At 39.6% G+C, this 16352-nt stretch overlaps 1 protein-coding gene across 4 annotated transcripts in view; it reads left to right on the top strand.

The window, feature by feature from the left end:
- Window positions 1–16352, top strand: part of Braf (B-Raf proto-oncogene, serine/threonine kinase) — a 132629-nt gene that overhangs the window by 45485 nt on the left and 70792 nt on the right. For all 4 annotated transcript variants that reach the window (XM_059257621.1, XM_059257622.1, XM_059257619.1 and 1 more), the window contains exons 2-3: window positions 2509–2610; window positions 14874–15137. In XM_059257621.1, the coding sequence (XP_059113604.1) occupies window positions 2509–2610; window positions 14874–15137 (366 nt within the window). The remainder of the gene's footprint in view (window positions 1–2508; window positions 2611–14873; window positions 15138–16352) is intronic.

Below are 16352 nucleotides of genomic sequence, written 5' to 3'. Positions count from 1 at the left end.
TTTGTTTGTTAGTTGTGAATTTTTTGATTTGTTGGGTTTTCAGTTTCTTTTGAGCATTGCTTTAAAACTTGTGAGTAAAAGACTAAGTTGATTATAGTAGAACTCTTTGCAGTTCTGTAAATCTGGCCTCTTTTCTAAATGGGAGTCTTACTGTGGACTCTGCCAAGTGAGTGCCAAGTATTCATTGACTAGCATTCTTCTAGGGTGCAAGGATTATAGCAGTCATGATTAGAGTCACCCCAGTTACAAATGTAAGGATGTCCTTAGTATCTTTTTTAAACTTTACATTTATTTGTTGTGTATGTGATGATGTGGGGAGTGGCACAAGCCTGCTATAGTTAGTGTGTGGAGGTCAAAGGACCATTTGCAGGACTTAGTTCTCTCTTTCCACCGTAAGAGCACTGGGGATTGAATTCAGGCTTGGTAGAAAGTACCCTCACTTGTTGTGCCACTTCACATGCTCTTTTTAGAAAACAATTTGTTTTATTATTTGTGTGTGTAAGTAATACATGTGTATAAGTACAGGTGCACATGTGCCATGGTGCTTGAGTGTTGAGGTCAGAGGACAACTCTCAGAAGTGGTTTCTCTTCTTGCATTGTATGATCCAGAGATTGAGGGTTTGGAGGTCCTTGCAGAGTAATAGTTCAAGTGAGACAAGAAGGAAATCCAGTTCAACACAACTTAGTTAGCCAGTGTTGGGTCAAACTCCTGGAGTCTGACTCCAAACAGTTTATTTTTGACATTTTTAAACATAGTACAACATTGGGAAAAAATTTCTGGTGACAATTATCACAGTAAAGTTTAGGACATGACTACATTGAAACTCTTTTACAAAGTACATGTCTTTTGCAAAGTACCTGTGACCTCTTTCATGAGAATGGGTTCGATTGACTGAGAAACAATGTTCAGGAGTCTGGGGAGAGTCTAGTCTGGGAGATTCAGGTGAGACCTGGCCCTATAGGAGCAAAGATCACCAGGTTATTAACTACATCCATTCCCAGCTTTCCAAGCAGAAATAGGTATAAATCCCTTCTGTTGAAGAGAAAAGCCTGTATGTTTATTTAACATTCCTGCTTTCTCTCATGCTGTCTGTGAGCACATGTGATATTACTCACTGAGCTATACCATTGGTCCTGCCTTGGTTTTTGAGACAAGGTCTCTCACTATGAGCTGGGGCTCTGCAATTATCCTGGGCTGATTGACCAGCAAGACTCAAGGATCTGCCTGTCTTAAAATTTCTTGGAACTGTCTATGTCCATCAAACCATTGAAATTTGTAGACTGTTGAAATTAGCAATGTTACAAAAAAATTATGAGTTGGCAGACAAATGAGATAGCTCAGTGGGTAAAGGCACCTGCCTTCAAGCCTGGTGACCTGATTTTGACCCCCAAAACCTGTATGGTGGAAGGAGAGAATTGACTTCCCCAGTGTCCTGTGTATGTGCATGTGTGCACACATAACCCACATGAATCAATGTAATTAAATATTTTTAAATCATGAATTGAATGTTTATTTAACTATTAAGAGGAAATAAAAATACATGTACTGAATACATGTACATTCTGTACCAAAATAACTTAAGGAAGGATGATTTTCTTTGGCTTATAGTTTTTGAAAGAAAATAGGCTCCATCTTTGGTGTGGTGAAGTGGCTACAGGAAGACAAGGCATCAGGAGCATGAGGTAGCCGTCACATTGCATCTGTGGGAAGCAAAGAGATAAATGAATGCTGGTGCTCAGTTTGCTTCCTCCTTTTTATTCAGTCCGGGACCTCAGTTCATGGAATGACACAGCCCATATTCAGAGTAGGTTTTTCTTTCTTCATTAAACTTCTTTGGAAATGTCCTCATAGACACTCCTAGAGGTGTGTCTCCTAGGTAATTCTGAAATCCCAATTTCAGTGAGCCCTTGTACTCTGACCTTTCATTTGTTCTCATCTTAGAACAATTCAACTTGCACATGGCTACCACTATAAGGCAGCTGATGTCGGCTAAACTTTTCCAGGCCTTATTTGATGGTGCACAATATATTCTTTCATTAAAAAAAAAATAATAAAAATCAGTCAAGTTCACACTAAAGATTAACCATCACACTAACAAACCCTAAAAAGCATTTTCTTTCAGGTGGACAGCCCCAAATTTGGGAGAAGATGAAAACAGATTTTCATGATTTATTCTGTGTATATATGTACATATATATGTATAGAATTTTAAATGTAGGTTCCATAGTATAGAAAACGTGTTATTTGTATTTCTGGGTTTGCCTAGTATAGTAATTGCCAGTTTTGACTGTTTATTCTGACTCTGCAGGTATTTGAATCTCTTATAGGTGGGGATTATTACTAGTATAGAAAAAAGTTTAAGATAGTTATTAATAATCATAAAACTCTAAACTCTCTAAAACTTAGAATACTGATAGTTACTACGTTCTATTTTTCTACATTAAAATATTTCTAATTTGTGTGCTAAGTGATCTTTATTTAAATTCCTTTATTTATTTATTTTTTAGGTGTGGAATATCAAGCAAATGATTAAGTTGACACAAGAACATATAGAGGCCCTATTGGACAAATTTGGTGGGGAGCATAATCCACCATCAATATACTTGGAGGTAAGTTTTTTTAGCATCTCTTTATAGTAATTTTGAGGGAAAATTTATAAAAATGTTTTATAATAGTAGTTTGGTTATTTTAGAGAGTAGAATTAGAAACATATTGGACGAATTAGCTTTGCCTGTTTTTGTTTATTTCTTAGTCTTGTTTTTTTTCACTTATTACAATCTACATGGGTTAGTTTTATTTGGGAAATGTCAAACCTGAGAGATGTCCCCTATAAACTTAAATATTGCCTGAATTTAAAAAAAAAAAAGAGCTGGGCGGTGGTGGCGCACACCTTTAATCCCAGCACTCAGGAGGCAGAGGCAGGCGGATCTCTGTGAGTTCGAAGCCAGCCTGGTCTACAGAGCAAGATCCAGGAAAGGCGCAAAGCTACACAGAGAAACCATGTCTCGAAAAACCAAAAGAAAAAAAAAGAAAGAAAAGAAAAAAGAATTGTTAAAAAGAGGAAGAGAAATCATAAGTCTATGATAATGATCACTGCCTTATTCTGCTGTTTTGCTATCCTGTTGTGTCTCTGCTCTTATTCTATCACCAGGCAGCTCTTATTTAGGCTAAACATTTCTAATTTTCTTAACCATTCTTTGTGATATAATTGTTGGCCTTTTATTAGATGTATTTGATTGGTTTCCTTTTAGAATTAGGCATACAAACTTGAATTGTATATTCAAGATATATGTAACATCAGAGTAAAATTTAATGGGTTAATTTATTAGTATATGACAAGGAAGTAGATTCTTATTCTCATGAACTAGTACTACACAATACAGCTACATTGAGTATTTGTGAAATATTTTAGGAAAAATGAGAATAGTATTACATGTAATAACTTAAAAATTGAGTTTATCATTACAAAATAGCATATTTCCTGACATAAATTAAGTGTTCTACAAATAGGGATATTCAGTAAATACCTGCTAATATTTGTACTGTTTGTGGTGATTAAAAAAAAAATGTGTAAGAGGCAAAAGTCTGTCTCTTAAATAGCTTGTGCTTCAGTGGGGGTGGGAAGTGTAGACAGTGACATACAAAGGCCTTAGAATATGCACGTATTACCACTTGCTACACCATGAAGAAGACTGACAGGAGATAACGGGATGCTTCGCTGTGGAAACCTGACACTCAGATACTGAAATTTGAAGGCCGTAAGTCAAAAGCCAGTTCTCCTGATGACCCACTGAGGTTCTTCATGTTTTCAGTTTCACTCCCTAAGAGTCCTTATTGTTTTTTGGGTGTTTTGTTTTGTTTTGTTTAGAATAAAACATACATTGAATTTACCACTTTAAAAAATATTTTTTTCATGATGTTAGCAGATTCAGCACAGCCAGGACTGTTACACAGAGAAACTCCATCTCAAAACAAACAAACAAAACAAGTATAATCTTATTTTGTAACCATCACCACAATCCATCTCCAGCACCTTTCATCATCTATCTTTTTTATTTTACATATTAACTACCAGATCTGCATTTTCTTCTCCCCATAGTCTGTAGTAACAATGATTTTACTCCTGTGTCTGTGAATTTGACTGTTATAGTGGAATCATACAGCATTTGTCCTTTTGTGACTGGCTTATTTTAGTTAGCATGTTTTCAAGGATTATACATGTTGCAACATGGATAGTACATGTGTAAAAATTTCCTTCCTTGCCAGGGGAAATACTTGTGGTAGAATGCTTGCCTGATTTCTGGATGATTGGATTACTTTCACCTTTACTCATTATGGAAAATGCTGAGATGAGCATGGGGGAAAGATAATTGAGTTCTTGCTTTCAATTCTTAAACCAAATTTTAAGATTATATTTATTTATTCACTGAACACACACGCACACGCCACAGCGCATGTCTGGAGGTCAGTAAGCAACTTGGGGGAGTTAATTTTCAGGTCATCAGGCTTAGTGGCTTTAAAATCTCTGTTATTTGAAGCTGATGGTAACCTGATCATTTGTACTGTAGGTTTATTTTGTGTACAACTAACTAGTGATTAGAGCTGAGCCAGAATTTATAGAAAAGGGCAGAGAAGGTGTGGTGAGCAGTGTGGTCCTTAGGCTTGGCTGGCCCTCATGTCTTTGAGTTTATACCCAGAAGTAGAATTGCAGGATCATAGAGTGATTCTATTTAATTATTTAAAGGAACTCTTATACTTTTTATTGGTTTGTTTGTTTGTTTGTTTGTTTTGAGATAGGGTTTCTCTGTCTTAACAGTCCAGGCTGTGCTGAAACTCACTTTATACACCAGGCTGGTCTTGAACTCACAGAGATCCACCTGCCTCTGCCTCCCAAGTACTAGAATTAAATGCATGCGCCACCACTGCCTGGCTCTCATACTATTTTATATTATGCCTCCACCACTTTACTTTCTTACCATCAATAAATGCACAAGGATTGTACTTTCTCAACATCCTCACCAACACTGAATATTTTGTATTTTAGCTTTGATAATAACCATTGTAATGAATATAAAATGTTATTCTCTTGTGGCTTTGCTTTGCATTTCCCTAATGATTATGATGTTAAGATCTTTTTCTTTTTCTTTTCTTTTCTTTTTTTTTTTTTTTTTTTTTTTTTTTGAGACAGGGTTTCTCTGTGTAGCTTTGCGCCTTTCCTGGAACTCACTCTGTAGCCCAGGCTGGCCTCGAACTCACGGAGATCCACCTGGCTCTGCCTCCCAAGTGCTGGGATTAAAGGCGTGCGCCACCACCGCCCGGCTTTTATGTTAAGATCTTTTTACAGTTTATTGGTTATGTGGACGTCTTCTTTGGAGAAATGTCTGTGTAAATCCATTGTCTAATTTATAATTGGATTGTTTGGGTTTTAGTTTCTGAGTTGCAGTTCTTTTTTAAAAATTAATTAATTTGCTTATTTATTCATTCATGTGTGTAGACCAGAAGACAATTTTCAAGAATTGTTCTCTCCTTCTAACCGTGTTGGTCCTAGGGATCAAACTTAGATTGTTAGGTTTGGTAGCAAGTATCTTTATTCACTGAACCATCTTGCCAGCCCCCTTTTTATATTCTTTTTTATGCCTAAGAGTATGGGAGATATTCTCATTCAAACTACTGCAAGTCAGTCCCTGGCCACATAGGCTTATGGCCATATCATAATGCAAAATTCATTTAACCCAACTTCAAGTCCAAAGTCTCTTCTGAGACTCTAGGTCATCTCTTAATTGTAACCCCTTATAAAATCAAAAAGCAAATGACATACTTCCAATATATAGTGGCACAGAATTTATATTACCATTCCACAAGGGTAGAATGGAAGCATGGTGAAAAAATATAGGACCAAAGCAAAACCAAACCCCAAGAGTATAAAATTCTGTAGTTCCTATGTCTGATGTCTGGGACTTGAGTTTCAAAGGATTTCAGTGGCTCAGCCCCACCAGATTTTTTTGCCTGTAACATACATTTCTCTCTCTCTTGGGCTGATTCTACTCCCTGTATGCAACTCTTTTTGGCAAATATCTAACATCTCTGATATCTCTAACATCTTGTGATCTCCGGTGCAACTCAGGTTTCACTTTCATAGCTTCACACAATTTGAAATTTATCTTGCTTGTTGGTCTATGGTTTACCTGTCAACCACCATAATCCTAAAGAAAGAAAAAAAATGTGTTTGCCTTTGAAAAATTTTTTCCAGGATTTCTTCTACTTCTCTAATTTTCCTATATATTTTCAATTAATGAATTTGAATATCTTCTCTGTGGAAGAGGTAGTGTTAAATGCTTTAAAAATTATTTACGATTCTTTGTTTTATATGTGTGTATGTGTGCACACACAAATGTCTGTGCATGAATATGTGCCATGTTGTGTACATGGAGGTCAGAAGACAATTTTCAGGAGTTATTTCTCACTTTCCATCATGTGGGTCCCAAGGATTGAATTCAGGCTTGGTGGCATGTGCTTTTAACTGCTAAGCCTTCTAGCTCTAGCTCTAGCTAGCATCTAGCTAGCTCTACACGCTTTTCTACTTGTTTCTGTACCTGATATATGGAGTCCAGAGTTGACAAGATAACTGCTTCATGGCAGCTAGGAAGCGAAGAGAAAAACAAGAAGGAGCTAGAAATTTAGTATTCTCTTCAAAGGCAGACCTAGTCTTAATACTCACTAGACAGAGGCAAGCTGTGAGTTCCAGATCAGCCAATCCTGCAGTACTACATATTGAAACCCTATCTTAAAAAAGAAATGTTCCTAATAGTCTTATTCCCTTATACTAGGTCTTGCCTCTTACAGGTTCTACCACTATAATAAAAAGGGCTCTGACTTTAACATGTGGCCTTTGGGGAGCATTTTAGATCCAAACCAAAACAGTCAATCAACATAGCATTCTTAAAATGTGTGGCAATCTTTTTCATCTTGAGATGTCAAACTGGAAACACTGAAGACACATTTCATCAATTTCTACAATGAAAAGAGTACTAGAATGTAGGTCAGTTCATTGTATATATCTGTGGACAGTAAGTTTTCATTAGATAATATGAGATTAAATTCAGTAAGAATAATTTTAATAATGGGCATGGTATTGCACACCTCTAATCCCAGGTACCTGGGAGGCTGAAGCAAGCAAATTCAAAGCTAGTCCAGGTAAATTAGCAACTCTGTTTCAAAATCAGAAAATTAAGATCAAGGATTGAGAATAGTTAAGTGGTAGACTATTTGCCTAGAATGCATGGCACCCTGGTTTCAGTTATCAGTACAGAAAAGGGGGGAGGGGTAAACTTAATGACCTGGATGCAGTAGATCTCTGTAAAGTATTGAAGCCATAACCATAAGCTCTAAAACATTTCCATTATTTCTCAAAAGAAATTCTTTATCCATTAGCATCTGTTCCCTTCAGTCCTTGAAATGACTGATCTTTTTGTCTCTGTAGATTTGCCTATATTGTAGACATTTTGTAAGTGGCCTTTTGTGACTGGATGCTTTTGCTTAACATAATGTTTTCACAGTTTAACCTTGCTGTGGCATGGATTAGTACTACATTTCCTTTTTTGACCAAATAATTACCATGTGGACTTTTTTTTAACCTGTCCAACAACTGATAAATATTCAGCTGTTCAACTTACTGGATATTAGTTATTCCACCATGGACATTCACACCATAGATTTTCTGTGAGGTTTTTTTTTTTTTTTTTTTTTTGGTTTTTCGAGACAGGGTTTCTCTGTGTAGCTTTGCACCTTTCATGGAACTCACTTTGGAGACCAGGCTGGCCTCGAACTCACAGAGATCCACCTGGCTCTGCCTCCCGAGTGCTGGGATTAAAGGCCTGCACCGCCACCACTGCCACCACCGCCTGGCTATCTTGACACTATTTTACATTCCCATTGGTAATGGTTGTGAGTTCAGTTTCTTTGTATCCTTATCAGCACTTGTTATTTCTCATGACCTTTTCATTGTAACCATTCTAGTAGGTGTGGATTAGTATCTCAGTGTAGTTTGGTTTGCAGTTCACTAGTCAGAAATGGTTTTGAGCATCTTTTCATGTACTAGCTATTTGTGTATCTTCTTCTAAGAAATGTCTATTCAGATCCTTTACTCTGTTTTGTCTTTTTTTTTTTTTTTTTTTGAGACATGATCTCTCTTAGACCAGTCTGGCCTGGAACTCAGAGATTCACCTGCCTCTGCTTCCTGAGTGCTGGGATTAAAGGTGCCACCACACCTAACAACCACTCCTTTTTTTTTTTTTTTTTTTTCATTTTATTTACTTATATTCTATGTATCAGTGCTCTGCATGTATACCTGTGTGCCAGAAGAGGGCATCAGATCCTATTATAGATGGTTGTAAGCCACCATATGGTTACTGGGAATTGAACTCAGGACCTCTGGAAGAGCAGCCAGAGATTTTAACCACTGAGCCATCTCTCCAGTCCTTTTTTTTTTTTTTTTCATTTTTTAACATAATTTTTTATTGATTTTTTTTTGGGGGGGAGGGGATTTCACATCATGCACCCCAATCCTACACATTTACCAGTCCCTCCCTATGTGCCCCTCACTCCCGTAGCATCCCTCCCAAAGAAAAATTTTTAAATATTAATTAAAAACAAAACAAACAAAAAAACCACTTCACTCCTCCATCTTTCCTGCCTCCTCTTCATTTGTCTTAGGGACATTGGGAGCTAAGATGGGTCACACAGTATACTCTTTTGTCCACTCAGCTTTACTTGCAAATGTTTATTTCAGTGAGTGGTTGGTCTGGTTCAAGGCCTCTGGCATCTGGTACACCATCAACACTGGGTCCTCAAAAAAAAAAAAAAAAAAAAACACCTCTTCTTGGATATCCTGCTGTTACCCCAAGTCATGGAGATACTGCGGCTGTGGTTTCATGGGACCAGTCCCTTCAAGCACTCCAGCAGGTCATAGATGGAGTAGATGTTGATATGCCAACTCAAAGCCCTGGATGTGGGTCCGGGTGGGAGGTAGCTGATTTGGTCAGTCCAGACTGCTGGAACCATTCCCTTCAGTCGAGGGGTGGGGCCAGCTGTTCTACTGCAGTGGCCATTGAGGGGCAGGGCCAGCTTTCCCAGGGCCAGTGAAGGGCAGGGCCTACTTAGCATGGCCCTTGGATTTCAACACACATGGTTCATATGACCCCCTGTGGTAACATGGTCCATGGAGATCAACACAGACCCCAGCTGCAGCAGGACCACAGACCTAGACATGGCCCTTGGCAGCAGCTTGGACCCAGATGTCACCATGGCCCCAGTGGCAGAACCGGCCACCCAGATCAGTATGGCCCTGGTGGCAGCATGGTCCTCAGACAACAAGATGGTCTCAGGTGGCTGACTAGACCCCAGGTATTCATACAGCCCTTGGTGGTAACAGGAGCCATAGATACCAACTCAGACTCTGACTGGTGTAGGGCCATGGGCCCAGACATGGCCCTCATCAGCTGCTCGGGCCACTCAAATTGGCATGGCCATGGGTGGCAGCCCAGGTCTTGGGCATTCATGTGGGCTTCAGTGGCAGCACAAGCCACAGACACCAACACAGACCCCAGTGCAGTAGGACCGTGGGACCCAGACATAGTCCGCAGCAGCAGCTTGGACCCAGATGTTACCATGACCTCAGGTGGTGGCTCAGAATCCAGCATGTGCACAACCTTTGGTGGTAACAGGAGCCTTGGACATCAACACAGACCTTGGCTGCAGTAGGGCCATGGACCCAGTCATGGCTCTTGGCTGCAGCTCAGATGTCACTCAGATCAGCCTGGCCCCGGTGGCAGCATGGGCCCTTGGACACCAGCATGGACTCAGGTGGCTGTTGAGACCCCAGGCATATGTTCAGCCTTCAGTGGTAACTGAAGCCATGGACATCAACACAGACCCTAGCTGCTGTAGGGCCACGGACCTAGACATGGCCTTTGGTAGCAGCTCAGACCCAGATGTCATCATGGCTCCAGGTGACAGCACAGGCCACTTAGCTCAGCATGGTCCCAGAGGTAGCAAGACCCTCAGATACCAATGTTGCCACAGATGGCAGCCCAGATCCTAGGCATCCATGTGGCTTTTGGTGGCAACATGGGCCATAGACATCAACACAGACCCCAGCTGCAAAAGGACCATGGACCCAGACATGGCCCTTAGCAGCCGCCTGGCCCCGGACGTCACCATGGCCCCTAGTGACAGAATAGGCCACCCAGATCAATATGACACAGCTGCAGCATGGCTCTTAGGCACCAACATGGCCTCAAGTGGCGGGCCAGACCCCCGGCATTTGCACAACCTTCAGTGGTAACTGGAGCAACAGCCGTAACTCAGACCCTGGCTGCAATAGGGCCATGGACCCAGACGTGGCCCTCAGCTGCAGCTCAGGCCAGGATGTCACCATGGCACCAGGTGGCAGAGCAGGCCACTCAGATCACAATGGCCCCTGCAGTAGCACAGCCCTTGGACACTAATACGGCCACAGGTGGCTGCCCAGACCCCAGGCATCCATGTGGCCTTAAGTGACAACAAGGGCCACGGATGTGAACACAGATGCCTGCTGGGATAGGACCACAGACACAGACATGGCCCTTGACAGCAGCCTGGACCCAGATGTCACCATGGCCCAGGGTGGCAAGCAGGCCATCCACATCAGCCTGTTCCTCACTGCCTTAACTTCTTCAGTTCCACCTCTTTCTACAGTACATGAACCAGTTTACTTCTCTTTCTCTCCCATTTCTCCACCATATATTTGCTCTTCATAGTGGTGCCTATCTGCCTGGTGCTGCAAGGATGTCTTCAGCCAGCCCAGGCCGTGAGGACCCGGGCAGGCCTGTGTCCCTCTTTTGATTTTTGACTTTGAGACAGCATCTGACCTAAGTTGCATAGGCTGGCTCTGAGCTCTTTCTGTAGCCTAGTGCTCATTTGGTAGCTTTGATCTTGAGAATAAATTTGAACATAATATTATTTTCAACATGAATTAAATGTTAGGAGATTTTAGGATTCAAGGGAAAATAGAAAAAGAATAAATATTATAAAGAGTGTGATTTTTTTTTTTAATGTTCAAATGGTAGTTTTAAGAACCAGACAATTTTTAAGGGTCTTTTTGTGTGTGCGTGAATAGGTAATAGAATTAATTGGTGGCCTGGTTTTATTATTTCCTCCAGCAATGGACAGTAGGATGAGCCCCTATTATTATGTTTATTATTATTATTATTAATTATATTTTATATTATTATCCCTTAGAAGCCAGTTTGTTTTCTTTCTTTTTTTTAAATTTTAATTTCTATGAAGCTTTATTATCAATCTACCATACAGAGACAAAGCCCAACACCCCTCCCCCAACAAGCAAGCTGAATAACATTTAACAAAAAGAGCCACTTTCTTAATAACACGGGGGAAAAAAGAAAAAAAAAAAAAAAGAATGTTAAAGGAAAAAAACAAAACCCAAAACTACCAAATCACAACACTTGGAAGCCTGGCAACTGGGAGGTAAAAGCTACAAGTCCCAGGCCAGAGACAAAAACATCCACAATATAAAATAAGAACCCCAAAAATGGCTGTGGTGGAGGCAGAGGGATTAATGAGGTTGTCATCCCCAGCCAAACAATGACACACTCTCAGAGATACCCAGAAGAGAGTTTGAGCTCCTCCAATGCTTTCAAAGTTTCAGGGAGCCCGGGGCTCTCGTACCAAGTTTTGTACTGGTAGAACAGGAGGCTGATGCGAGGCCCAGTCCATCTTGAGTACGGCATTTTCAGCCTGGGCGCAGGCTCAAATCCCTTCTGTGAAAACGGCAGCCGTTGAAATAAAAGCTCCACGGGCACGCTTGGCTCTCAGGTTCTAGCTCACTGTCACATGACTTGTACATACTGTGCCAGTTTGTTTTCTAATAAGAGACGGGGTAGATCTTGATGGGATGGAAGTTGAGGAGGAACTGGGAGTGGTTGAGTAATAAATTTTACAAAAATTGGAATTTAGCAAATTTATCAAAAAAAAAACAACAAGATTTAGCTAATCAAACATGCAATTGATGGTGGTGTTGGAATAATAATCCATAACACACAGGAAAGAATACAGTAAAGGCCCAATTCTAGGAATGTGTGAAAGGTATTAATGTTGACCTGAACCTATCGATGTGCTAGTGAGATGTACAGTCAGGGTGGAATAGTGTTCATTCAGGGGTGTGAACATTCCAGATTATGATCCTGGCATCAATTCAATCTCTGTAAATTATGTAGTATGAGTGTCTCTGGGTCTTGAAGACAAAACGGAAATAAATGCCTTTAGAGACAAGATAAAGATATTTCTAAGGAAAGATACTAGAAGAGTAATCAGATTTGACAGTTAGGATTACTGTAACTGTGATGAAATACCATGACCAAAGCAACTTGAAGAGGAAAGGGTTTATTTGCCTCACATATTCATAGTCACAGTCCATTGAGGGAAGCCAAGGCAGGAACTCAGACAGGAAAGAACCTGGAGGCAGGAGCTGATCCAGAGACCAAAAAGGAGTGTTGCTTAATGGCTTGTTCCTCATGGCTTGCCCAACCTGCTTCCTTTTTTGAATTTTTTTTTCCTTTTACTGAAAATAGATTGTTGGTCATATAATATATCCTGATTATGATTCCCCCACCGTCCGCTCCTCCTAGATCCTCCCCACTTCTCCCATCTAGATCCCCCCCTTCCTACTCCTCGAAGGAAACAATCTTCTAAAGGAATAATAATAAAATAAAATACGATAAGATAAAATAAGCACTAACGTATCGGAATAGGACAAAACAAACAAGATCTTGTCCCGTGCCCATTTCCCCAGTCTTGTTTCCCTGTGTACCTATTATTCATTTAAATTCTGCAGATAAGTGTCAACCTCTTGCTGTTTCCTACATATGACATAACATTCAGCTATGCTTTTTCCCTCCAATATCTTTTTTTTGTTGGTTTTTGTTGTTGTTGTTGTTGTTTTACTTTTTGAGACAGGTTCTTCTGTGTAGCCCTAGCTGTCCTGGAACTCACTCTGTAGACCAGGCTGGCCTTGAACTTAGAGATCTGCTTGCCTCTGCCTTTCAACTGCTGAGATTAAAGACGTGCCACCACCACCCAGCTTTCCCCAGTATCTTAAAGATATCTTACCGCGGGGCGGTGGTGGCACACGCCTTTAATCCCAGCACTGGGAGGCAGAGCCAGGCGGATCTCTGTGAGTTCGAGGCCAGCCTGGGCTATCAAGTGAGTTCCAGGAAAGGCGCAAAGCTACACAGAGAAACCCTGTCTCGAAAAACCAAAAAAAAAAAAAAAAAAAAAAAGATATCTTACCTTCTTACTTGGTTCTAAAATTCTTCTGTTCATTCTTCCCTATTTCTTCCATCCTTATAAGTGCCTTCCTAAGCCCTGCCTCATTTCACATTCTTACCTCATAGCAGAAATGCTATTTCTTATGCATAATACACAAATAAAAATACATCCATCTGTTTCTTTATAGCCCAGTAATCTTTTTAAAATTTTTACTTAGTGTATTGTGTTATGATGTGCTCATATGGCAGGTACATGCACATGCATGTGGGGGTTAGAAGACAACTTTCAGGAGTTGATTCTTTCCTTCCATTGTGGGTTCTAGGGAGCAAACTCAACTCAAGTCTTGAGGCTTACTCAGCTAGCAGTTTTACCTGCTGAGCCATCTTCTAGCCTAGTAAACTTGTTGAGAAATGAAAAATGCCGTATTAAAATCTTCAATTCTCCCTTGTAGAGTTTCGTAAATGTTTGTTGTACTACATCTATTTAAGATGGTAGGGAACAATAGTAGATTATGGGCTAAAGGGATTTCCACTATCTGAAAGAACGGTGAACATTTCTATTCCAATTATTTATATCTCTTTACTTTCAGTATCATGCTGTTCTTAGAATTTGGTAATTTATATGATAGGTCATTTAACTTTTTAGCCCTTGTCAAATGGAATATATATATGAGGATATACTGTTAGTGGCCCAGAGTTTCCTATAGTTTTAGGGTATCAAATCAATTTTTACTTGCTAAGCAGCATGTGATGGGGATGGAGGTAATTAGGAATCTATAATGAGAAGGGGTTCTTTAAAAGAATAAACTATTTTAACATAACTATAGCTATTTCAGAAAGAAGATAGTAGCTACAAATCATCTAAGTCCCACCAAGGTTCGTTGTTGACACTGAGATCAGTGTGAACTTGGTCTCTGGTACTGTGTAACTCATTCCTGAGTTTTAACATAGCTCTAATAACCACTTCCTTTCCATTCTCATTCTCTCTCTCTCTCTCTCTCTCTCTCTGTGTATGTATATGTGTGTGTGCCATTCTCACATACATGCACATATGTTACCACTTTACATTCAGAGTCACACAAATGGAATCATCTATTTCAAATAAGTATAGCAATGATTGTTTGTTGCCAAAGTCTATGAAACTTGATATGCCTGCAACTTTTCTGGAAAATAGAATTATATAAAGGAAGAGACACCTATAAGGCAGTGTAATACTTTATACATATTTTGTCTTATGCTAAACTTGTGGTTTGGAAAAAAAATTACTCTTTTACCAGAAAATTGGGAAGTACTGTTTTTTAAATTAACATTTATGGAGCATGTAGATACATGTAGATCAAGTTACCCAACATAATAAAGTAATGTCCTATAACACATTTTTCCATTGAAAAGTGAGAGTATTTGTAGTATTTTCAGTATTTGCTTTGTAATTTGTAGCTTAAACCCTGTTTTAGATTATAAAGAAGTTATAATCAAAGACTGAAGTCATATGTCTTTTGTGACTATCAAAGCAAACTCTAGGTTCTATGTGACTCTCCTTTATTTTATAGGCCTATGAAGAGTACACCAGCAAGCTAGATGCCCTCCAGCAAAGAGAGCAACAGCTGTTGGAGTCCCTGGGGAATGGAACTGAGTTTTCTGTTTCTAGCTCTGCATCAATGGACACGGTTACCTCCTCCTCTTCTTCTAGCCTTTCAGTGCTACCTTCATCTCTTTCAGTTTTTCAAACTCCCACAGATGGATCACGAAACAACCCCAAGTCACCACAGAAACCTATTGTTAGAGTCTTCCTGCCCAACAAACAGAGGACAGTGGTGAGTCGATATTTACTGTAATCAGTTTGCTGTTTCTTGTGTTGGACATTATTATCACTGAATATTCAGAGCCATGCAGATGGAACCATCCATTTCAAACGAGGATAGAAAAGACATGATTGCTTTGTGCCAAAGTCTGTATAGTTACCAGATTTCTTTCTTTTAAAATTTTATTTACTTATTTGTTTTTGGTTGGTTGGTTGTTTTTTGTTTTGTTTTGTTTGTTGTTGTTGTTATTGTTGTTGGTTGTTTTTTGTTTGTTTGTTTGTTTGTTTGTTTTTGAGACATGGTTTCACTATGTAGCCTTGGCTGATCCAGAACACACTATGTAGATGAGGCTGGCCTCCAGCTAACAGAGATCTGTATGCCTCTGCCTCTCAAGTGCTTGGATTAAAGGTGTGTGGCAGTCCATCAAACTTCATTGGCACTTAAATGTAAGTACCAGTTAAGAGTCGGTTAGGAGACTGAAGAGCTGGCTCAGCAGTTAAGAGCACTGGCTGCTCTTGCAGAGGACCTGGGTTCAATTACCTGCACTCGTATGTTGAACTATAACCATCTGTAATTCCATTTGTGGGGGATTTAATGCCCTCTTCTGGCCTCCAAGGATACCAGGCACATATATGATGCCCTTTCAGACAGACAGGCAAAAACTCAAAAGCATAAAATAAAAATGAATAAATCTTTTTTTAAAGAGGTGATCAGAATTTCATGATTTAAGCTTGTATTAGGTAAGATTCTTTCCTCTGAGTAATCTCCATTTTAAGTTGTCAGAAATTAACTTTCAGTGCGTTTGATATTTCTGCTCGTTTATATAACGTTTTAAAAATTGTTGTTACAAGTATCATTGCCAGGTGGTACACGCCTTTAATCCCAGCACTGGAGAGGCAGAGGAAGGCAGATCTCTGAGTTCGAGGCCAGCCTGGTCTACAGAGAGAGTTCCAGGACGGCCCAGGCTACACAGAGAAACCTTGTCTTGAAAAACAAAACAAAACAAAAAAAAAACCCACAAAACCAAGTATCATCATTAGAAACAGTGTACTAGCAAGAAACATTTAAAGCAGTAAGATTTCTGATCTGAAGTCTTCAAGTAAAGCAAATATTGTCAGCCTTAATAAATAACATTTCTATAACTTAAGCCAGTAATTTTTTGATGTATATGGTTACTTTTCTAATAAGATGCATGCTATTTTTTTAATGTATATATGTGTATATGTC

The sequence above is a fragment of the Peromyscus eremicus genome, chromosome 3 (genome assembly GCF_949786415.1).
Source record: "Peromyscus eremicus chromosome 3, PerEre_H2_v1, whole genome shotgun sequence".
Classification (NCBI taxonomy): Eukaryota; Metazoa; Chordata; class Mammalia; order Rodentia; family Cricetidae; genus Peromyscus; species Peromyscus eremicus.
The sequence above is the reverse complement of the archived record's forward strand: the minus strand, read 5'-3'. Positions and strand labels throughout refer to the sequence as shown.